Source organism: Malania oleifera, chromosome 7 (genome assembly GCF_029873635.1).
Source record: "Malania oleifera isolate guangnan ecotype guangnan chromosome 7, ASM2987363v1, whole genome shotgun sequence".
NCBI lineage: Eukaryota > Viridiplantae > Streptophyta > Magnoliopsida > Santalales > Ximeniaceae > Malania > Malania oleifera.
Genome location: NC_080423.1, coordinates 88,090,323 through 88,115,203, shown reverse-complemented (window position 1 = coordinate 88,115,203; position 24,881 = coordinate 88,090,323). Strand labels below are relative to the sequence as shown.

At 37.4% G+C, this 24,881-nt stretch overlaps 1 protein-coding gene across 3 annotated transcripts in view; it reads left to right on the top strand.

Moving 5' to 3' along the window:
- LOC131160259 (regulatory-associated protein of TOR 1) overlaps window positions 1–24,881 on the top strand; it is a 68,172-nt gene that overhangs the window by 18,218 nt on the left and 25,073 nt on the right. For all 3 annotated transcript variants that reach the window (XM_058115714.1, XM_058115715.1, XM_058115716.1), the window contains exons 3-15: window positions 2,964–3,046; window positions 3,141–3,299; window positions 3,385–3,501; window positions 3,627–3,784; window positions 11,404–11,558; window positions 11,656–11,800; window positions 11,887–11,965; window positions 12,072–12,173; window positions 13,037–13,120; window positions 13,233–13,343; window positions 14,863–15,213; window positions 15,335–15,524; window positions 24,082–24,702. In XM_058115714.1, coding sequence (XP_057971697.1) covers window positions 2,964–3,046; window positions 3,141–3,299; window positions 3,385–3,501; window positions 3,627–3,784; window positions 11,404–11,558; window positions 11,656–11,800; window positions 11,887–11,965; window positions 12,072–12,173; window positions 13,037–13,120; window positions 13,233–13,343; window positions 14,863–15,213; window positions 15,335–15,524; window positions 24,082–24,702 — 2,355 coding nt within the window. The remainder of the gene's footprint in view (window positions 1–2,963; window positions 3,047–3,140; window positions 3,300–3,384; window positions 3,502–3,626; window positions 3,785–11,403; window positions 11,559–11,655; window positions 11,801–11,886; window positions 11,966–12,071; window positions 12,174–13,036; window positions 13,121–13,232; window positions 13,344–14,862; window positions 15,214–15,334; window positions 15,525–24,081; window positions 24,703–24,881) is intronic.

Genomic DNA, 24,881 nt, shown 5'->3' with positions numbered 1-24,881 from the left:
TTAGACAAGGAGACCCTTTATCCTTTTTTTTTTTGTTCTTGTAGAAAATGTTTTGAGTAGGATGGTGGATAGTTGGGTGGAAAGGGGTTTGGCTAGAGGGTGAGAAGTGGGGACAGAGGGGTGGTGATTTTTCATCTCTAGTTCACTGATGACACCATTATCCTTGTAGACGATCACAGTCTCTCTTTTAGGTGTATTTTGGGTATTCTTCATATTTTTGAAAGGGTGTCTAGGCTCAAGATCAGTATGGGGAAGAGTGGTTTAGCGGCTATGATGTGCTAGTTGAGCGTGTTATGGAGCGGGCGAATGAAGTGAGAAGTGGTATTTTGGATTGGCCTTTGATATACTAAGGTGTTCCTTTCGCCCCCCGGGGGGGGGGGGGGACCCTAGAGGTGCTGATTTTTGGAATCTGGTAGTGGGAAGGGTGACGAAGAGTTTAGATGGTTGGAAGGGAGTACTCTTCTCTCTTGGGGTAGAATTACTTTAATTCAGGCTTGTCTAGCTAGCATCCTATTTTTTTGTTGTCTGCCTTCAAGATTTTGGTGGGGATTTCTAGCAAGCTCGAGAGGGTCATAAGGGAGTTTTTGGCCGGTGGGTGGAGTCATAGGGACCATTTAGTGAGTTGGAATAAGGTTTGTAGATCTAAAAAGGAGAGGTGGTTTGGGTCTTGTCAAGTTGGTGTCTAAAAACATCGCTTTTCTTGCTAAATGGCTACGGAGATTCCCTCTAGAAGAATCGTCCCTTCGGCAGAAAGTAATAAGAAGTTTGGTTGGATGAGAACGGGTGGGATACCAATGCTAATTTAAGATGCTCTTTGGATGGACCCTTGGGGATCCATTTCTCAGATTTATCCTTCTTCATCCCTCACACTAAACTTGAGGTGGGAGGGGTTCTTATATTCGTTTTTGGAAAGACCCTTGGCTGGGAAAAGCACCATTTTCTACTTCTTTCCCTTGTCTATTTCATCTTAGTTCTGATCAAAATAAAGCCATTTCTTTCTTTGTTGGCGAATTGAGTAGTCTTTTGGTATCCTGGAATCTTCATTTTAGGAGACCTTTGAACAATAGGGAGATGGTGGAATTGCCATCTTTGTCATCTTTATTGAGCAGGAGTAATCTGTCTTTGGGGAGGGACATTCATTCTTGGTCTTTTGACAAGTCAGGTGTGTTTTCTTGCAAATCTTTTTTTTTGAAATTTTGATTATATCCAACTCTTCTTTCTCGCTATACTCCACTATTTGGAAGGCTAAGATTGCCCCTAAAATAAAAGCTTTCTCTTGGTTTGTTATGCTTAATAACATAAATACCAATAACTTGTTGCAAATTAGGAAACCTGTTAAGGCTCCCTCTCCTGATGTATGTGTGCTTTTTTAGAAGAACTCTGAGACAACATCTGTGCTTTTTTAGAAGAACTCTGAGACAACATCTCACATTCTTTTGCAATGTGAATATGCTTGGAGTATTTGGAATATGCTTTTTGGCGTTGTGGGAGAAGGCTGGTTTTGTCCTCCCTTGGTGGAAGACCTTTTAGAAATATCCTTCGCAGGTTTTGGCAGAAGACAGGACAGAGCAACTTTATGGAAGTGTGGCTTATATGGGGTTTATGGATGGAGTGTAATACCCGGATATTTTCTGGGAAAAAAATTAAAATCAGATATTGGTTTGGGAAAAAATAAAATATTTGGCTTCTTTGTGATGTGTTGGGCATGGATTTTTTAAAGAGGCAAGCTTTCAGGAGCTGCAAAGAGATTGGAGCAACTTTTTGGCTGGATGATTTTTTCTTGGGCAATGTTTTTGTTTAGTCTTGGAGAGTCTCAGTTTGTCTCGGGAGATTTCTCATTCTCCCTCTTGTAATTTCTCTTTCTATTAATTATATCTTCTTCTGTTATCAAAGAAAATAGTCTTCACAATGTTCTCTCTTTTCTTCATATTCACTACTTTTGGATAATGATTATTAAAAAAGAAAAAAGAACTGTTGGACAATTGTTCTGTGAGTGCATATTCAGTTCATCCATCTGGCTAAATTTTTGGGTGATATTGTCCTTAATCTTCTTCCTGATTAGATTATTTTGTAGCTTTTAAAAAAATTGTTGTCCCTTGTGTTGGGAAGTAGGTTTAGCATGATCTCTTACAAGCTTAGTTTTATCATATTTTATTATTATTTATGCAGGATGTTTCTTTCAATGAACTTGGTTGCCTATTTTGTTCACACCTTAAATTTTTTCAGCTTCCATTTTAATAGCATGCATAATTAAAGGGAGAAACTGTCTCATCTTAAACAGCTCTTCTTCAACATCTCTAGACATGCCTTTGAATGCGTCGAGAAGTTTAAAATGTATTTCTTTATTTAGCACATGGTTGCTGCACCTAGCAGTTGAACTCAACTTGCTTGCAGTGTTTGTTTTGTGGAAAGAGGAAAATAGGGAGAGAGCTCGACTTGGCTGTTAGGCTAGTGGTGTTCTTCTGTTGCCTCTTTTTGTTTGGATTTGATTTTTAAACTTAAATTATGACTATGTAATATTTCATTTTCAAAATTTTTAATGAAGATGGTTCGGTGTTTCTGGTATTTTATGCAGAAGACCATTGCATATTGTGGCCTTTGTCTAGTTTGTGTTGGCTTGATTAACTTCATTTCTTTCCATTGCTTAGAACTCAATACACTGTTTTTTTATCAAAAAATTTCTTTGCCTTCAATATACTTGTGGCGAACTGTCTCAGCATTTCTAATTTTATTTTATTTTTATGTATCTCTTTCTGTATGCATGAGTGCGTGAATGTGTATTTAATATGAGACTCGGAAATTGTTCTTCCACCATTTGAACTCAAACAAGTTTTCAGTCCCAATTTCCATGCTCTTGAGAACCTGGTAACCAAAGGGGCCAAGGGGAAGTAAATCCCTTTTAACCCTTTTGGAAAGCAAACTTGGACTTGTTCAATCTTTTCATTTTCCTCCTGTGTTGGCAGATCCATTTTCTATGGCAGCTCCGAAAGCACTTGAAACAATTGGAAGCACATTGAATCATCAGTATGAAAAGTGGCAACCTAAGGTGAGAACAGTTGTTGACTTGTAGTTGTAGATCTGTTATTCTACTGCCTCAAATGTATTTTTTTTAAAGAACTGATTTGTTAGGATGTGAACAGGCTCGTTACAAGATTCTACTTGACCCAACTGTAGATGAAGTGAAAAAACTCTGTAATTCATGTCGCAAAAATGCAAAGTCTGAGAGAGTCCTGTTTCACTATAATGGGCATGGTGTGCCAAAGCCAACTGGTAACGGTGAAATTTGGGTCTACAATAAGGTAAGGTCACTGCTTACTATCCTGAAGCTAATTTCACGATGTTCTACCTTAATCATTCATGTTCTGACACGTGTGTCTGATGCAGAGTTATACGCAGTATATTCCCTTACCAATCAAGGACCTTGATTCCTGGTTGAAGACACCCTCAATTTATGTATTTGACTGCTCTGCCGCTGGGATGATTGTCAATGCCTTCATGAGGGTATTTAACAATATCTTAGCTATTAGTTAATTAATATGGTAACTTTTGCCAGGATAAAGTTAGAATTATCTCGTTATTCTAAAATTCACTGAGTTTTAAATTATGACTGTTTTATCCTTTTGTAGCTTGATGATTGGAGTGCTTCTACCAGCTCTGGCTCTGCAAGGGATTGTATCTTGCTTGCAGCCTGTGAAGCACATGAAACTCTTCCTCAGAGTGCTGAATTCCCTGCAGATGTGTTTACATCCTGCCTCACAACACCGATTAAGATGGCATTGAGATGGTGAAGCTTGTCTTCTTCTTCTTCTTTTTTTTCTTCTTTTGCTCTTTTTGAGATTTTCTGTTTTCTTATAAAAAATTATTTTCTATTGCTAAATTTTGGCTTGGCTGCTGCTTGTGATTGTTACTTTTATTGCATAGTTCAAACTTCAAAGCACACATTACATGTGCTTTAGTGCAGGGATTACTCAGGCGCCACCTGCGAATTCTTATGTTTGGGATAGCTTCGGGCAACACAACCCGCATCAGCTAAGCATGCGCCTGTAAAACACATTTGTTCCAAAAATGGATGCCTCACACATGTGGCTTCCTTCATAATTAGCAAGCTTATTTGCATGTAAATCTATCCATTTACTTATACCAAAAAATAATCATTGAAATATTTAGGATTTTTTTATGTAATTAAGGAAATACCTTCTTTTCCTATCCAAAAAAAAAAAAAGAAAAGAAAAGAAAAGAAAAGAAAATACCCTTCCTTTTAATTCCACAAAAAAATTTTAAAAAATCCAAGAGAGTAAAATAAATCTCCCTTTCAATAACAAAACTGAAAACATTTAAGACATATTAGCTCTAACAATTTCTGGTTCAGGGGGATCCCCTCGGCATCAAGCCTTGAGGAATTTTATTTAGGCTAGAAATTGTTATAAAACAGAAAGGAAGAAAAATTAATTAAAACATTGTTAATGCTTTACTAATTAGGTCAAATGCATGGGTTCCAGACTTTGTCAAATTCTGTTTTCATTCAAAAACTTATGCCCACTTAAGCCAGCCAATCTGAAAGTTTTCCAAATAGTTCAAAGTCATGAAATTAAGGCACATCAAGCGATAAGTCAAGCCTAGAGGGCACAATGTTAAATTCTAAATCAAGATGGTAATTCCAGACGAACGCAATATTGGTGTCATGGATTGGGGTTAACTGATTGTCTTGCTAGAGATTGGAATAATAGAGTTCACTTGTACCACATGTATGAATATTAGTGATAATTTACATACAAATTCAATAGTTTTCTAAGCATTTTATCCGTAATTTATTAAATGTGCATGCCTAACCTTCAAGCAAGCACCTGTGGCCTTTGTCTTATGCCTAGGATTCAGTGACCCTTTGTGCCTTGATCCTCTAGAAACTATAGTTCCTTGCTTGTGGTGATGTGTTTTCTTGATTCAATATTTTAGATTTACACCTTCTTTGCCCTTCTGAGTTATCTTCTTTCTGCTTGATTAAATGAATTGATTCGACAGCTGATTGTTTGATGAAGGATTTGAGGCCAGTATCATTTTTGAATTTTCTTGTATATATGTTTTATTATTGAAATACGTGCATAAATGATTCATGCATAGAAATTAGACAGCCAAGTGGGATGGAGAAATAAGAGAACCATTTTTTTTTTGCCCTTGATTCCATGAGGTAAGTAATTTTAAACTCTCCTCCAAAAACAAGAGGAGTATCTTTATTTCTCTAGTATGCCATTTCATGCTTTTAGGGTCAAAAATAGGCCCCAAAAGGTTGAATAACAGGTAGAAGCCTTCTATATCTCACCCTATCCCAATACCTATGACTTTAATTTCCTTGAACTTTAAAAACCTCTGAAGATGAGAAAAATTCAGTTTGCAGTTATAAATTAAATATTTTAAATTTGTGATTTGCCTGAATATTATGTCCTGCATCAGAGCAAGGGGAAAATTTTGATAATTTCTATTTTAAAATTATTATTTAATTTTTTTGCTCTTTAATTATTCCATGTACACACAAAGTCAACCAAATGTTATTGTATGCTATGTTTAATATGATAAATTTATATAAAATGGCATGTAGTTAAATTTATGCTATCAAAATAAATGTAACATCAAAATATGAGGGTGTAATGGAAGAGGGGTGCCTTGACCCAATGGTAAGAGTATTGTGCTCAAACCAGAAGGTCAGTCACGGAAATAGCCTCTGTATTTGTGGTGGTAAGGCTGAGTACATTATGCGTTCCCATAGATCGTCAATCTGGCGTAGGAAGTTCCATGTGCTGGGTGTTGCATGTGGGTATAAGGCAAACATGGTTGAAAAAAGCTCTCTTCTTTAGCAATTAAAAGTTTAGCAGAACTCACTGGAGCATTTAATTGCAAAAAGCTTTGATGTATGCCTATCAAACTCATCTTTATAATCTCCCTGTTTGTAATTATAAATATATCTTTTGATAAACTCATTGAGACATTGAGTAAATTTGGTTTGCAAATAGTTATGCCTATTGAGTTCTTGTTTATAATTTAGAGGTGCAAACAGCAGGTTGTGATAAGGAATTTTAGCCATATTTTTGCAATGTGCCTCCCACAACATGTGTGAAAATTTATTTCTAGCTGTGATAATGGAACTGTGGACTGCTTTACTCTTCTTCCCTATTAAATAGCTTGGTTGCAGTCCTCCTTTGCGTACTTATCATGCTGATGTTTAAGATCATATTTGAGGCTGATATTGAGAAAGTGACAGGAGGTGCTAAAGAAATTTTACTTCTCTTACCCATGGTTTTGTTGGGATGGAGAGTAAGGTAATTTTTCATCCTGTTTGACACCATCTGGTGCATTGGTGGGAGTTTTGGGCTATCAAGTGTAAGTGCACAGATTTAAGTCTTGAGAGCAGCCACTTGAAAGGGAAAATTCTTTCTAGGATGGATCCGTGGCTTAGCTCCCAGAACCTCCTTAAGTGGGACTGGCACTGGGTCATGGCCTTATATCTTCGCTTACCAAATGTGCCATTGCCTTGAGTTTAAGTACCTATTTGGCAGGGATGACTATTTTGTGAACCTTAATGGCTCATTTTGGTGAACAGAAATTGTGCAAGTGCATAATCTTTAAAAGATGCTATTCTATCCTTGTATTATTGGTAACTATAGGCAAGACAAACTCTCCTCTCTGAATTACAAGAATTGTTGATTTGGTTTTTTGTTGGATGATATGGGTGTTTGAGCTGTAAGTTCACCTCTGTCAGTGCCCTTCACTTTGATTATTGCTATGTCAAGGCTTTAGATGAACTATCTCTGAGGTACTGTACTGGATTTGTTTTGAATCATTACTTCATCTCTCAACGTTTGTTCTGATATTTAGCAAGCTTTTGTTAAAATGTATAGAAAATGGTGACACTTCTGGAAGCCTGAAGTGTCGGTGTCGCGTGTCTGATACTGGAACCTGTTCTACACTCCTGACATGTATTTGGCATGTTTCATAAATTTATTAATTTATTTAAATTTTAGTTTTTGGACACGGCTGACACATTTCCTGAAACTCTGCGTTTTGTTGCCCTCTTTTAATTCTGTTAAAAAAACATAAAAAAAAAGTCGAGAAGTCAAGAGACTGAGATTCAAGAGGTTATTTGACATTGGAGTGGTTGGAGTTTGGAACTGTGCGCCAGCCCTTTAGAGCAGCTTTGGAACCTCCCAGCCCCCAAAATTCCCTCTTTAAAATTATTGCCAGTTTGCCACTCACTATTAATCTTTTTATTTTTATTTTTTATTTTTGATAATTTCTTGATAAACCATTCTCTTGCCCACCATCATCCATTCCCTCAAGTTGTTTTTTTTGTTGGACCAATACTCTACAATATGAATTTAGTTGATGATTGTATAAATGTAGTTTGTAAAATGTGTGATGTAGGGCCAGCATCAAGGATCTGCAGCCATGGGGAGAAAATAGAAAAAATTGAAGAGAGGAAGGAAGGGGGGATGAGAGGAGGGAGGAGGTACAAGGCGGAATCACACGTTCAGCTCAATTCAAATTCATCAGCCTGCTTACAACATGGCTTTCACACACTATTTATAAGAAAGCCTCTAACACATGAAATTACACATATACCCTTAAAACTACATTACATTATAAACATACCCCTTCAATACACAAATATTACAAAGAGGCCTCCAAGCACATAATACTGTACTAATTAAACTAAAAACATATAAACTTCGAGCTAAACCCAACAATCCCTTGACCTAATTATTCTGAATTACTCTCCAAAAAGGATCTTCTCAAGGTCTTGCTTCTTGTCCTACATCAAATCTCTCCCAATTAGGAAAAATTCGGCCTTGAATTTTGAAATGCTGGAAAATCTGAAGTCAGAAGCAAACTTGGATTCTTCAAAAGCCAGCACTTGAGTGAGACAAGAAGCCAGGTTCCATTGACAGTCCTGTAGACTTGAATTGAGAATTGGCATCAATAAACATATCAGGGATGACAAACTCAAGAATAGGAATGTTTGAAAGACTTTGGATGTCTTCAAACACATGCATTTCTTTCCTTGTAGTGTCTTCACATTGAGTAACTCAACAGATTCTTTGTCTTGGTTACTTGGTAGTGCGGGCTTCAAGATGATATTCTTACCATTATAGTGGAAGACATGTGTATGTGTTTTAATGTCCTTGAGTCACACCAAATGACCCAAATCATCAAAGTAAGAACCAAGGAGAACATGGCCAATATTCATAGGCATGACATCACACCAAACCTGAGCTAAATATTAGACCATTTGTATATGACCAAACATCTTTCGCAAACATGTAGAGTTATCAACCCAAGATATCTCGTTAGGCTCTGGTGGCATCATCCATCTGTGATGATTTTGCAAATTGGTTCTTCACATTTGATGAAGTTACGAAATGGTTTGATATTGGGCCTGAGGTATGAGAAAAGACATTCCTTTTTCCAATATTTTGTTGCCAAGTTGCTGAATTTTTTATTTTTATTTTTATTGCAGCTGCTCCAAGTCAAGCAAGTTAATTCAGGAGTTTTTTTTTTTCTTTTTTTTGTTTCTGGAGCAATATGCTGATGCGGCAAGTTGGATGACGTGGCAGGGCTGCTGATGTGGTGGAAGATGGTAGCGTACCTGTCTGCTGATGTGGCTTAAAGAAATGGCAGTGGGTTAATCCATATTTGGTTGAATGAATTTCAACCTCTGGGTATGGCTGAAAGAGATCTAAGATTGGCTGGGTCTGTTTTTATTTATTTTTATTGTAATTAAGCTTGCAATTAAAGAAGTGGATGACCTGGGCTTGGTTGGTAACTTGGTATTAATAAAGAGGCTTGAGGCTTTTTTTTGGGCTGGATCTACTATATGAGAACAAAGTGGGCCTGGCTGCTAGTTGGGCTTTTCTTTTCTTTTTTCTCTTTACACGGATTAGGGTTTGTTGTTGTTGTTATTATTATTATTATTATTTTTGTACAAAACAGCCAGGTTGGTTTTGGGAGAGAACAATGGGGGGTTGGAGAGTTGAACCTGTTGACACTTGCAGCAGTTGGCACATGAGATGCATGGGGAGTTCTTCAGCAGATTCCAGCAAAGACCTCCAATGAGATGGCAGATCGAAGGATGGGAACTCAACTGTTCTGGTTGTGTGCCCTAAAAGTTCCAGCAGAAGGAGCAAGCAAGATGTGCAGCTGTTGATGGAGTTTCAGGTGGTGCGTGAGTATTCTCCAGTCATTGGATGATGACAAAATTTCATGGTAAAGGCATTCAGGGGGTCTCTGTCTTTGATGACGTGGGTGGTGTGGTGAAATGTTTGCGAGAAATTAGGGTTTGGACTTGAGGGGCATCACTGTAATTTGGGTGGAAGTTGCAGATGGTTTTTTTTTTTTGAATGAAATTTTATAGCAGATACGATGATTGAAGGTGCTTTCATGGATGGTTTTGAGATGAGAGATTAGCAGAGAGGGAGAGTGATTAATGGAGAGAATGAAAGATGAAAGAACAAAGAGAATTTCAGGATTTCAGATTGCAGAATATTAGAGAGGAGAAAAGAAGAAAAAGAAGAAAGAAGAAGGGAGAAGGAAAGAGATGAGGATAAAGCTGCTGCAGGCAGAGCAGTGGGTTAAAGAAAGCATAAAACTGAGGGGTGGGGCCATTGGACAGTAGAGAGAACAAAAAAAGAGGACAGAACAGAGAAATAGAAAGAATGGAGAAGGCAGAACAGAACAGAACAGAGATGGGGACAAAAGGGAATAAGAAAGAAGAAGAAGACAGGAGGAGGAAGAAGAAGAAAGAGAGAAAGAGTGAGAGGGGAAAATGGGGGACTAAAATGGAAGAAAAGATATCGATGATGGAAGGATAGAAGAGAGATAAGGGCGGGTTCACACGTTCAACTCAATTCAAAGTCATCAACCTGCTTACAACATGGCTTTCACACTATTTATGAGAAAGTGTCGTAACACATGAAATTGCACATACCCTAAAACTACAATACATTACAAACATACCCTTAGAATACACAACTATAACAAACAAGCCCCCAATGCACATAATACTATACTAATTAAACTAAACACATAATAAAATATGATTTAAACCCAACAATCCCTTGTCCCAATTCTTCTTAATTATTCTCCAACAAGGATCTTCCCAAGGTCTTGCTTCTCATCTTGCATCAATTTGTAATTGATAATTTTGCATGAATGGAGCTTAGATTTCTTTTTTAATAAAAAATTCCACAATATTTGTCATTTGAATGGTAAACATGCCTATATGTATGTTCATATTAATTAATTAACACGAAGGGGAGCCTTGGCACAATGGTAGAGTTATCATCTTGTGACCTTTGAGGCGTGAAAACATCCTCTTGCAAAAAATGCAAGGTAAGGCTCCATACTATAGACCAATCGTGGTCTGCCTCTTCCCCAGCCCCCGCTTATGCAGGAGCTTTGTGCATCAGGCTGCCCCTTTATTAGTCAGTTAACATATCCGTATCTCATTTTTTTCAAATTTGTTGTATTAGTGCCAGTATTGTGCTGTATTCGTGTCTCGTGTTGGTATCTATTCTTCCTAATATTCAAAGCGGCTATTGGTTATGATTAATGAGAAGTCAGTGCTCTAGTACCTAAATGGGAAAACATGCCTATATATATATATTCATATTAATTAATTAACTAAGAAGGGGAGCCTTGGCACAATGGTAGAGTTCTCACCTTGTGACCTTTGAGGCGTGGAAAAATCCTCTTGCAAAAATGCAAGGTAAGGCTGCATACTATAAACCAATCGTGGTCTGCCTCTTCCCCAGCCCCTGCTTATGCAGGAGCTCTGTGCATTAGGCTGCCCCTTTATTAGTTAATTAACGTATTCCTGTAGGATTTTTTCAAATTTGTTGTATCACTGTGTCAGTATTGTGTTGTATTCGTGTCTCATGTTGGTATCGGTGCTTCCTGGGGTTACATTCTTGATTCAAAGGGGTTATTGGTTATGATTAATGAGCAGTCAGTGCTCTGGTTGTACTATTTTTATGCTTATTTGCTGTTCTTTATGAATTATGTTTTGGGGGGGGGGGGGAGGTTTCTAACTCCCTAAGTTGTTCAATATAGACAGACAACATGCTTTTTTTCTCTCACAAACAGAATTATCAATCTGTTTTGTTTGTCACCATGGTGAGCATAGTTTCTGTTCCAAATTTTAATTTAATTGTTAGCACTTAGCTTTATTCCCCTGTATTCTTGAGCCTGTTGCTGGCTTTATTGGGAGGCTCTTGCAGGCCGTGTTGGCTATATATGAGAGTTATTTACTGATTGGTTCCAGTGATTCAGGCTGTGCTCATTGTGCTTTGTGTCTTTCTATAATCTATGCATGAAGTGAGCTTGCTGATCTTATGATGATCACGTCCTCTGTCTCAGGTTCCGCACACGCTCGCTAGTTCAGGAGTCTCTTGAATATTCACTTATAGATAGAATTCCTGGTCGTCAAAATGACCGGAAAACACTTCTCGGGGAGCTAAATTGGATTTTTACAGCTGTTACTGACACAATTGCCTGGAATGTTCTACCTCATGGTAGTTTAAGTGATCTATTGATTTAATTTGGCATATTGTTTGTTTATTTGACTTTTTTGTGTTACATGTTGCTAATATTTAATTTTGTATCCTGCAGATCTTTTTCAGAGATTGTTCAGGCAAGACTTGTTAGTTGCCAGTCTGTTCAGAAATTTTTTACTTGCAGAGAGAATTATGCGCTCTGCAAATTGTTCTCCTATTTCACACCCAATGTTGCCGCCAACTCATCAGCATCATATGTGGTATCTATTGAAGATTACTTCTTCAGTTATTCTGTTATATGTTCATTGATTCATGTGTCATACTGTGTCACTTGCCTAAACTATAGGGATGCATGGGACATGGCTGCTGAAATCTGCCTTTCTCAACTTCCATCATTGGTTGATGATCCTAATGCTGAGTTCCAGGTTTGTGTTATTCTTGGCTACTGTTACTAACTGAATTTCTAGCATTGACATGGGCATATGTCATCTGAGACTCATGCTATATATGTCTTTGTTTTTTTTGTTTCAGCCAAGTCCTTTTTTTACAGAACAGCTGACTGCTTTTGAGGTATGGCTTGACCATGGTTCTGAACACAAGAAGCCACCGGAGCAGTTACCAATTGTCCTTCAGGTGTGGCATTTTCTTGGTCATTGTCAATTTTGGCCCCTTAATTTGGGCATTTCTATATAATGGACGTCTTTTAGGTAAATTATAGCAAAGTAAGTAGCATGATTTTTTATCTCCCTTCCATAGCAACTTCTTTAGTTTTTGATGGGTGGATAGGTATATAGGATGAAGATGTTCTGTGTTGTGATAAAAACAGCCAATTTCTTGAAGTATTTGGTCCATGATCTGCAATTTTCATTATGTCCTCTGATGGTAAATTGGACTATTTTCACATTTATTTGCTAATGGGAGGGACTGTATTATACGTTGCAGTTGTTTGGAGGTTTTTTTAATAAATTGTAGTTGTACGATGTATGGAAGCGTGTTTTAACAATTTGAAGTTACTTGCGTTTATTCTGAAATATGGTTATGTCATGGTAGGTCTGTCTAGTGTCATATGACATTTTCCTTGGGTGGCGGCAATTAGCACTGCCAGCCCATTGCCTTGAATGGCGGTGGTGAAATTGCTCCCTGCAATCATTTGAGAAAGAATAGCTTGAGAAGTGTTGTCAAAATAATTTAATTTTCTTAGTGTGTGTTTCTCGTTTATTCAGTGTTTATGATGCAACCATTCACCTATGCAGGAATGCTAAGCAGGAATGATTTTGTTGTTATCTTGCTTGTTATTTCATGTCAAAAGTTAAATTTTCTTTTTCTGTTAAAAGAAATATATATCCATATAATGTAATTTTTTTTATCTTACCAAATACTTGTTTTTAATAGGATATTGGTTTAAGTTCATCCTAGTGTTTTTTTTTCTGGATGGCTCTTTGTGTCTTCACTTATTCATTGAATATGATGACCATTCATTAAATTGTTTCTTATAGGTTTTACTTAGTCAAGGCCATCGATTTCGTGCATTGGTGCTTCTTGGAAGATTCCTTGACATGGGACCCTGGGCTGTGGATCTGGTAGTTATGTTGGCTTTGCTATTGTGGTCCTTTATTCTGAATGTATGCCTTTTCTAGTTCATGCTTGTGATAATCATATTTATTCCATAGTGAGCATGGTTTTTCCGTGTAGGCATTGTCTGTTGGAATTTTTCCATACGTTCTCAAGCTATTGCAAACATCAACACCTGAACTACGGCAAATTCTCGTGTTCATTTGGACAAAGATCCTTGCCCTTGATAAGGTATATCTATAAGTGATCCTATGTCTGTATGCACTTTGTTGTTTTCATCGCTGTTAGAAAACCGACCATGATGGGGAAAGTATGGAGATGGAGATGACACCACAAAAATCATGAGGGAGGAAGAGGGGGTGTTGGATTTTGAGTTTTGAGATGGTAGATGTATTATCAGTAATGGCATTGAAGTTCCTGTTGCTTGTGCGATTGAATAGAGATGATGGATTCTCTTGTTTTGGTTAATTAAGTTCATGAGGGATAGCTTTTCTGTGGCATGTTCTGCTATCGTTGAGTGTGTGGAAAGTGGCTTTTCATGGACCTGTTGAGTGGAGTTGATGATGGCTCGAGTGGTGATGGGTTTTGGAAGTGGGATGGTGGTAATTGAGGTGGCAAACATTTGCTGGCTTGGTGGTTGTTGAGATGGTGGCTGATTAGGATAATTGATGCTGGCAACAGTGGCAAAATCTATGGATTCCTATTTTCTCGTGCATAATATAAGACTTGCAGAAGCATGCACAGACACAGAAAGGATGATTTTGTCTTGGTTTTTTTTTTTCGTTCTTTTTTGTGGGTTAGGGGAGGGATAGCACAGGCATTACGAGATATGATGCTACAGAAGGTGTTGTTGCTAGTCCGGTTGAATAGTGACAATGATGTCTTTATGTGTAATAGTTTCTTGGCTTTAAAGTAGGGGTTGGCTTTTCTTTGATAAGAGGAGCTGAACATCCTGTAAGGGGGTTGCAGGTGACAATAGAGACGAAAGTGGGTTTAAAAGTGGTGGTTTCTGGAAGTAGGGATAATGGTATATTAAAAAAAAAAATAGGCAGCCCGGTGCACAAAGCTCCTGCATATGCAAGGTCCAGGGAAGGGGCGGATCACAATGGGTCTATAATATGCAGCCTTATCTTGCATTTTTGCAAGAGGCTGTTTCCACACCTCGAACCCGTGACCTCCAGGTCACAACTTTACCATTTTGCCTAAGATCCCCTTCAGCAGCAGGAATAATGGTGATGAGGACAATTTAGGAGGTGAACATCAAGTAGCTTTGTTGCTTGTCGATGTAGTGCTTCATGAGAATAGTTGCGAGATCTCTGGGTTCTCGTTCTGCTTGGGCCCATTATAGGTATTTGCACAGGCTTCATGGTAGGTGGTGGCAGAAACTGGTATCTTAAAAAATGTCTCTTTTGAACTGAAAAATAAAGTGTAGATCTGTGAATTAGTTTCTAAATGCTCCATGTGTGCGCGAAAAGCTTGTCGCACGCAGTAATATGCTTTCATATGTTCCTGGAGTATTCTAGAAACTTTGCGTGCGGCTGATTTTCTTCTGTTGATTAAGGTTGCTCTGCCTATTTTAGGATTTTGGGATGAAAGTTTTACTAGGTTTAGAACATAAATGGGATGTTTTTTTGTTTCTTCCCCTTCCCCAATCTGTGTTAATTTATTTTTTTTGAATTTTTTTTGTTATATCTCCTGAGTTTCACACAATGAAATAATAATTGGGACTCCTGTTTTTTTTGAATGATAGTCATGTCAGGTTGATCTAGTAAAGGATGGGGGGCACACATATTTCATCCGATTTCTTGATAGTGTGGAAGCATTTCCAGAGCAGCGTGCAATGGCTGCATTTGTTTTGGCTGTCATTGTGGATGGCCACAGACGGGGTCAGGAAGCATGTATTGAAGCTGATTTGATACGTGTGTGCTTGAAACACCTTCAGGGTTCATCACATGATGTGCAAACTGAACCCCTATTTCTTCAGTGGCTTTGTCTTTGTCTAGGAAAATTGTGGGAAGATTTTATGGAGGCCCAATTAATTGGTTTGCAGGCAGATGCCCCTGCTATACATGTGTCTCTTCTGTCTGAGCCCCAACCTGAGGTCAACCTGCTTTTATCTTCTCCACATTCTTGTGATTTTGGGTTTCTTCCATGAATGAGCATGTAGGGTTTGATGAACAATTTTCAAATATTTATAATTGTATGAGTTTTTTTCCCCCCAGGTTAGGGCTTCAGCTGTTTTTGCACTGGGTACGTTGCTCGATGTAGGATTTGATCCATCTAGGGACAGTGTTGGAGGAGATGACGATTTTGATGATGATGAAAAAATTAGGGCTGAAATTAGTATCGTTAAAAGCTTGCTAAGTGTTGTTTCGGATGGAAGCCCATTGGTTCGGGCAGAAGTTGCTGTAGGTATGTGACAAGTTATAAATTCCAAATCAGATGATGTATTTAATGTGCTAGTATTCTTCCTTGTTACTTAGTATTATATTTATTCAAGTATTTGAATTCATTTTTATTTGCTATGTGCATAAATATGCAACAATATTTTAAAGGATATCACGATTGCAGAAGAATTTATTATCATTTTCTGAAATAAGGCACGGTGTATTTTAAATCAACAATGTTAGTGCTATATTGGACACAACTATACAGGAACTTTTATTTCTCCTTCTGTGTGTGTGTATTTATGTCGTATTTATTTGGTTCTTCAATTCCTTTCTATCATGTGGCTGGAAAGAGCTTTAATCAAGGGAGGGATTTGTTCTTGTTGGAAACAAAACAGCTATTTCTCCTTTTGTTTTATGTCATGAATTCCCCCATATAAATGAATTTGAATCAAAGTATGATGCCCTTATTTACATGGATAAAAATATGTGCTTAATACCTGCAATGTGTTTCTTTTATTATTTGGATAATGCTGCTGCTAGGAACAATACTCTCCTTCTCTCTTTTGGTTTTATTTTTCCCTTTTCTGATGAGTTTGATCAAAGCTAGGCAGGAGAATCTTCCCAAATCTTTGCAGATCAAAAGGAATATAATTTTTTCTTGGAAAAAGTTTAGTCGTCGTCCATTTGAAGTAGAAATTTCGAAGTATGAAATGGTGGACTAGGACTACTGTCTCGGCTTCAAGATGGGTTTGCAATTGTTTGCTGTCAGTACTATTGATCAGGGTATTTGGCAATGCGGCACATGTGGAGGTGTTGTGCTGGTTCATGGTGGGGTGGTGGCAGCTGACGGTTCAGAAGGTTTTGGGCCAGCTAGGGTTAGTGAGAAGAAGGGGGTTGGTACACATGAGCCAGATGTCTTTAATATTACACTGCATTTCGGTCAGATGTTGGATGTCATTGGCAATGATCTGTTCAGGTGAAGCCTATGGGTCAGCTTACTGTCTCTGTTATTAGTCAGGGTAATTTTCGAATCGATGCATTACTTCAAAAGTATTTGAGCCCAAATTTAGTGCCTATGGGTCAGCTTACTGTCTCTTTTATTAGTCAGGGTAATTTTCGAATCGATGCATTACTTCAAAAGTACTTGAGCCCAAATTTAGTGCTTCAAATTTGAGTGATGGTTCAATTGGGTGTCAATGATAAAATGCTTCGAAGACAAATAAGCTGGTTCTGATGCTGTGACACACAAATCTTTAAGAGGAATTGTGGGGGAGATTGAATCAGGTGAGAAGGATAGTGAGGGATGTCATTTCAAGGAAAAGAAGAAATGAGGCATTGAGTCGAAGAGTAGGGTAGCTGGAATCAATTTGGTTTGTAGGTAGGGCTGTAAATGAGCTGACTGGAGCCGAGCCGAGCTTTGTCTTGCGCAAGCTTGTTCATTACATTTTTAATCGTGCTCAAGCTTGAGTTGAGCTTAGACCGAGCTTTAATGTATTGGCTCAAGCTTGTTTATTATGCAAATGAACAAGCTCACGAGCCCTTACTGATTTGAGCTACCAAGATGCTTACTAACAGTTTGATTCCTTTGGGACCTCGTTTTGAGAGATGAGAGGTTTTGTTAGGCAAAAAGGTGAAAAAGGGATCTTATTAATATTGCCTTAAAGGGTTTTTTACCCCACCAAGCTAGTCTATTGGCCTTGAGCATTAGCCTTGTCACTAAATTAAGGTTATGGAGTTTGATATAAATAATCTTTTGCATAAATAGTCCCTACTTTAAGCCCACTACAGCTATGAAGCCTAATTCGACATTATTACACTATCCCATAAATGATTCTTATTCAAGCCTATTAAACAACTCCAAACTGAGCCTATAATCAAGTTGCTTATGAGTCGAAACAAGCCGAGCTCGTTCATGTTCAGGCTCAGTTCGTTTATTAAACCAGCCGTAAAATTGGGCTTGACAATCACTTGTTTACATAAGGGGTAAACCTGAATGAGCTTTTACCAAGCTGAACTTCCGAGCCGTTCTTGAGTGGCTTGGTTAGTTTGTAGTCTTGGTAGAGACCTAGAGAGCTTTAAAGCCATGGCGAATTGTGTTTCCTTTGAATGACTGCTTCCTTATCCTGGGTCTTTTTTTTTTTCTCTCCCTCTCTCTTGTGGGTAATCCAGACTCTACAGATTTTTGAGACCTCAGTATCAAGAGAGTGGGTAGGGGATTGGAGGGGTGGAAGAGTGCGTGTTTGTCTCTTGGGGGTCATGTCACACTCATTGGTGCTCCAGCATCCCTATTTACTTTCTCTTTTTAGAATGCTCTTGAATGTAGCTAGGGCTCTAGAGTGGTTGATGCGTGATTTCCTTTGGTCAGGTTGTGGGAGGAGTAAGAGAGACCATATAATTAGCTGGGAGGTTGTTAGGAGACCCAAATCTGAAGGGGGCTGGGGCTTGGCAATGTGGTTTCCAAAAGCATCTCCCTAATTGGTAAATGGTCGTGGAGGTTCACATTGGATGTTAATTCCTTTTGGCACAACGCTTTTAAAAGTAAATGTGCCCTCCATCGAAATGTTTGGGGAACTAGAGAAAGTTGCATTATTTCTCACGCAAGCCCATGGAAGCTTGTTTCACTATTGGTGTGTTAGTTCTTACCTTTCACTTGCTTCAAAGTGGGTAGTGGAAATAAGGTTCATCCATGGGAGAATATTTGAATGGGCGAGGACCAAGGTCTTAAATTTCGATTTCGACTCAAATTTCAAAGCTCCAAAAGTACGAAAATTTTGACAGAAATTTTGATTTCGATGTCAATTTCGATTTCGATTTGAAAAAATAAGGGAAATTAGTAGTAAAGCATGGAATTCTTTGTGAAACTTTAGAAATGGTTAACAAACATAATAATATAAGTTTTAGGACTAATATGTTACAAAGTAAATACATCTATGTTTTGTATGAGGTGGAAAAGTTGTAAAATAGTATGTGTATCAAACATATGCGTAAGATAATATACACTAAACATATTCAGCTAACACAAATGGAATTCATAAATCATTTAAATATTATTTATTATACAAATAATGATAATTTAAACATGAATGGTTAAATAAAACATTACTTCAAGTTTATTTTTTCGTATAATTTGAAAAGCACTTGTAATAATATTTTTTTTTCGATAAAATAAATAAAAGAAATTAAGATAGAAATTTCACTTCACTCATAAATTTCTCATTTGAATTCTGAAGAAATTTCATCTTATAGTTAAAATTTTGATGAGTTTCACTAAAATTTCGAGATTTCGATAAATTTCGGATGATTCGTTGATATTTCGACGGAAATTATGCAAGATGGAAATCGACTGCCATTTCGACGGATTTGGAGCTACATGGTTTGGAAAAACTAAGGTTCCTCTGAAGTTTCAGAATTCGAGCCTTCATTTGGACTATGATTCAGAACAGGATTAATATGCGTGATCTGTTACAGACAAGAATGCGTATGAGTCTCTCAATCTTGACGTGTTCAATGTGCTGCAAATCTAATGAAATGAATGCTCACATTTTCTTCCTTTGTTACATGTGAACACACCTTTGGAATACTCTCTTTGCTAGCTTTGTTGAAGCTTGGATGGTGTTTCTGAGTGTGGAAGATCTCTTGCTCACGAGACATTGGGGTTTTGGCTCAAGTAGAAAGGGCTGCATTTTATGGAGTGGTGCTATTTTCCCTATATTATGGGCTTTTGGGATTGAGAGGAATGCAGGAACATTCAAGTACAATTTCTGCTTGTTTATTATGGGATAGAATGGGTACTTGAGTTCCTTTAGGGTCCATTTTGTTTGGATTTTTCTGGCATTTATTACTGCCTGACCATCAAAGGGATTGGAAGGCAGCTCTACTGTAATATTCTTGGTTGTTGCTCCTTGTTCTATTAGAAGACACCTTGTCCTCATTTGATTGTACATTGTTTTGGTCCATTATGAAAATTTCTCTTATCCAAAAAGGAATGAGAGTGATGTTCATAGCGGGTTTGCCTATGATGGTGCATTTTTTTTGAATGAGGTTCAGGAACAATATGTGTGTGTTTCGGATTCCTCTGATTGATTGGATATATTTCTGATGTGGCAATGCCCTGGCTCACTAATCTGGAAGACATTCCTATTTTCATGGATTATGTTATGGGTAAAGGGCAAATGGTTATTGATCAGAATAGGATGATATTTTATCTACAGAGTCTCACCCATTGGGGAGATCAATGGGAAGGATATTGAAGATAAAAAAAATGGTGGATCAAATGTTATTGTTTTTGTCTCTAATCTTGTAGGTCAAGTTCGATTGGATGGTTGTAAGAGTAAGACTGGAATAAAAGTTGGCTGGAATTAGCAAATTTAAAGTGTTTAATTAACTATGATGGAAAAGTTTAAAAAAGGGTTTTCTGGTTTAGGTATTGATAGGTTTAGTAGTAGTAGTAGTAGTAGTAGTACTACTACTACTACTACTACTGTCATTTTTTTCTTTCTTTATTTTCTATTCTATCTCTTTTTCGAGGATTTTGATTTTCCTCTTATATGTAATTCTTCTCCTCAAGTGTGTTTCTTTAGTTAAGAAATTAAGAATTTGGTTGAGCTTTAAATGTCACTAAATCATTATATTGGAGATCTTTAGAATTCATGCGCTCAAACAAAATTACATAAATGTAGCTACTTTGCTCACCCTATAGTCTGTGCAGCATGTTTGCACGATGAATTCCGCAAGTTAGATAAAAAACATCGTCTCTGGATGCTAAGGGAAAAAGTCGCTGATAAGTCTTAATGGTCTAAGTCTCTCTTTCCTTGGAAGGAAAATATTTTTCCAGAAGATGGCTTCTGTCTTGAAATATTTTTTGATGTTTGGTTGGCCATAAAATAATTCTCTGTAGTAAATTGACGTCCTCCTCTATCCTAATTATGTTTTGGTCACTTAGATCAAACTTTTTATTCAATGTTACCTTTTTCTTTGTAGTGCGTATCATGTCAAAATATTTGATAAAAAAACTATTTCAGCTGATTTTTTTTTTTGGCTATCTTTAGTTAATAAATGTTGATTTTTCCTTTTACATATTTAATTGTGTGATGTGTTCTAAATAAATTTTGAAATGTCAACCAAATAATGAAAATTTTTCCTCAAAAAATAATGATGTTTGGAAAAGATCTTTCATGCATGGAAAATAATTCCCGCCCAATAAAATGTAGCCTAAGTCAAAGTACCCTTAGCTGTTGACTTGTTACTAGATCATTCCAATAATTATGACTTTCGGTGTTCAAGAGTATTTTGGAAATTTTTTGTATTGCTAGAAATGGATTATAGTTAAGTTTTGTATTTATGCCTTCTTAGATTCGGTATTGTAAGTTTATATAAATCCATACAGGTATTTTCTTAGAACATAAGCTCCAAGTTCCATCATATTATGTTTGTGTGTGTGCGTGTGTGTGTGTGTTATGGAGATATCTTTAGTTAACAAATATTGATTTTTGTTTTATAAATATTTTATGGAGATATCTTTTGTTAACATATATTGATTTTTTTAAGAGGTAATCTTAGATTCTATATGGGATATCTTTGTTAATTAATATTGACATTTTTTTTTTATTTCACATATTTATTTGTATGACATGTTTTAAATAAATTTGAAATCTCAACCAATTAATGAAAATTTTTCCTCAAAATACAATTTGTTAGGAAAATATCTACCATGCATGGAAAATAATATTTGTCCAATCAAATGGAGCCTAGGTGAAAATGTGAAATCGCCGTTGGCTATAGAGTTATCACTAGATCATTAATCCAATAATTTCGATTTTGGTGTTTAGGAGTATTTTGAAAATTTTTGGTATTGCTCTAAATGGATTATAGTCTAAAAGTAAAGGGAGGTTTACTTTTTTTTTGCCAAATCTCAGGAGAAGTTCCTGAATTTTGAAATTGTGTCATGAGCCAAACACTTTGCACCTTGTGAAGGGCAATGCGACACTAGTTGTAGCACACTAGCTTAACTAGTCAGTTGAAAGTAAACCCTAGTTTCACCACATGGATGAATTCACAACCATTTAATGCAAATAAAGTGGAAATATGCAAGCATGTACGTAAACTTGAGTCGTGCGATTACTTGGAAAGCAAATTAATTCAATAATACACCTCCATAGGCGAGGTTTCTTTAGCGAGGGAGCCAAGTAGACTGAACATGTTATAGTAGCTAGTATGTTCTACCATGATTGATAAACACTCATCCTTCCCTAGAGCTGTTTATTGTGTTCTCAATCCATCACTAGGAAACATTAATGTGACTGAGTTGTTATATTCACTATTTAAAGTAAGGCATTATCCTACCCAAAGAATAAGACTTATACTAGTATCTATATCATGGTTATCCATCCCTTGCGCACAAGATAGCGGTCATAGGAAAGCATAATGTCGAGTCTTGCGTGGCTCATGAGACTCTCCCCCTTGTGTGGTTGACTTTTTTCGCTGACATTCAACTCTTTTCATCTTTGAGAAACTTGCACTTCACTAAGAATTTGTCACTTCTTCCTTTATCATGTGAACTTTTTTCCAAGAAGGATATCTTCAACTTCTCGTCGGGTTGTGAGGCCTTAATTGATGCTCTGCTTGATTGACAGAGGGTTGCATCTTGAGTGTCAGCGATGAATGGCTTGAGTTAGTTGATGTGAGACACAAGATGCACCTTCATCCAAGCTAGAGGATCAACCTTGTAAGAGACCTCCCTTTGGCCAAGATGGTGGTTGGCCCGTCATATTTGTGAAATAATCTTCTATTTGAATCCCATTGTGACTTGATTTGTTTTGGATAGATCTTAACTAGCATGAAGTCACCCACGTTGAAGTGTAGCAATCTTCTCCATTGACGTGCCCACTTCTTCATCCACTTTGCAACTTTCTCTAGGTAGGCTCGGGCAATCTCTGTGTTTTCTCTCTATTCTTTGGTGAAGATGTGTGCTCTTGCGCTCGTTCTCACCCACTATGTGAGGTAACAACAACTTATAATCTCCTTTAACAAGTTCAAAAGGACTCTTGTTGGTTGTTGAGTCTTTTGGGTGTTGAAATAGAATTCTGCCATGCCGAGTAGCTGCATGCGATTCTTTTGGTTGGTGGTGACAAAACAGCGCAAGTACTCCTCTAATAGCCCGTTGAATCTCTTTGTTTGTCTATTTGTCTATCGAGCTCGAAGACATGTCAAGCTTCTTCAAGATATCTAGCTATGAATCAATGAATCTTAATAGCTCTGTCTAGATATTCTATAAATATATTTTGAGGAATACCCTAATGCCGCACAATATGCATAAAGAACAATTGCCCTATCTCCTTTCTCGAGCAATACTTAGGTGTGGTTTGAAAATACCTCACTTCAAAAACAAGTAAAACTCTTATGTCCCCGAATCTAGGAAAGTTGGTGATGAAGTCAAGTGAGACGCTCCTATCGTTGGTACTTGAAGAGGCTCCAACAACCTTGCAGTCTTCTTCCGCTCAACCTTGGCTTGTTGGCAGGTGAGGCAGGTCTACTTATACCCAGCCACCTCATCACAGTGAGTAATACCTTTGTCTCAATAATGCCAAAGACTTGGGTGGCCTGTCCACATGATGCCACGATAGGCTCATTGCTTCAAGAAGGGTAAATCCGTTAACACGCCCTCAGATTTTTTTTAAAAAGTGACTATACGCCCACTGTAGTATTAAAAATACACGAAGACTCCTTACTTTTGAAAAGATTTTGATGCTGTCCAATTTTTTGCTGAAATTTTGGAAAACTGGAATACATGTGTGCATTTCTATAATTATTTGGTAAATGAAAATTGAAAAATGAAAAGTCTTCTAGAAGTGAAAGGGCATGAAGCATGTTGCATTGCACAAATAAGCATTCCGTTGGTTCTTGTAGTTAATATGGAAATGATACATTGTATATGAGTGGCTACAATTTTCTGAACAAAGCCCTTTACGGTGTTCAGTTCTAGAGAACAGTTATCATTTTTCCGTTGGAAGTTCTCTAAACAATTACGAAAATGTGACCTTATTTTCCAGTTTCCTTATAGTTACATATGAAAGTTGGGAACCCAATAAAAAAATATGTTTTCTAGTTTGCTGTACATATGTTGGGAAACTGTCAAGTGAGGTGATAGTTTTGTGATTTTTATGTCAATAAATCCTGGTCACCTCAGGAATTCTAATCATTGCCATGTGCAGCAACCATGTATGGCTCAATATAATTTATATAATGTGCTTTGTATTTGGTCCTACAGGGGAAAAAAAGCCTTAGTGTTGCTAATGCTAGCTAGTTTGAGATCAGGCTTTGTTGTTGTTGTGCCTCCATGTGCTGTTTCAAATAGGGTTTGTGTTAGTTGTGTGCTTTGAGAGGCTGGTTTTCATATCTGCACGTGTTTTCTTAAATCAATTTTTTCTTTGAATTTTGTGTGCTTCAAACGTGCATATTTGATTCATTTTCCCCTCACTCCCTCATCCCTTGCTTTTTTGCATACATATCACTGCAGTTACTCATTGGAATTTGGGAAGATGACTTTGATTCCTTTGCATTTTTTATTTTTTCTTTTGCAGCCTTAGCACGCTTTGCCTTTGCTCACAACAAGCACCTAAAGTCGATTGCTGCTGCATATTGGAAACCTCAGCCAAACTCTCTGCTGAATTCTTTGCCTTCTTTGGCTCATATCAAGGGAACGAGTAGTGGATACACAAATTCAAACCAATATACGCCGCATGGAAATATTGTCTCTTCCCAAATTGGTCCTGTGTTGAGAGTTGGTAGCGACAATCCATCAGTTGTTCGTGAAGGAAGGGTCTCTACTAGCAGTCCTCTTGCAACTTCTGGAATAATGCATGGATCTCCATTGTCTGATGATTCATCTCAGCATTCTGATTCTGGAATATTGAATGATGTTATTAGCAATGGAGTTGTTAGCCATGCCAGGCCTAAACCTCTAGACAATGGGACGTATTCACAATGCGTCTTTGCTATGTGTAGTCTTGCCAATGATCCATCTCCACGCATTGCAAGCCTTGGTCGGCGTGTCCTGTCAATCATTGGGATTGAGCAAGTGGTGGCAAAACCTGTAAAGTCTATGTCTAATAGTGTACGACCTGGTGAACCTGCAGTGAAATCTACAACCCCCAGTCTTGCTGGACTAGCACGTTCATCTTCATGGTTTGACATGAATGCAGGTAGTTCTTTCTCAGTATCTCATTCTTTGCAATCCAGAATATGTTATCGGTCTTTGTGCTGTTGACTGCACAAGTTAATTGGATTTATACAACAACAAACAAACAACAGTAACGAGCCTTAAGTCTTTAGTGGGGTCAGTTAATTAGTTTTATATGTTATTTGTTATTTTGTTGAATGC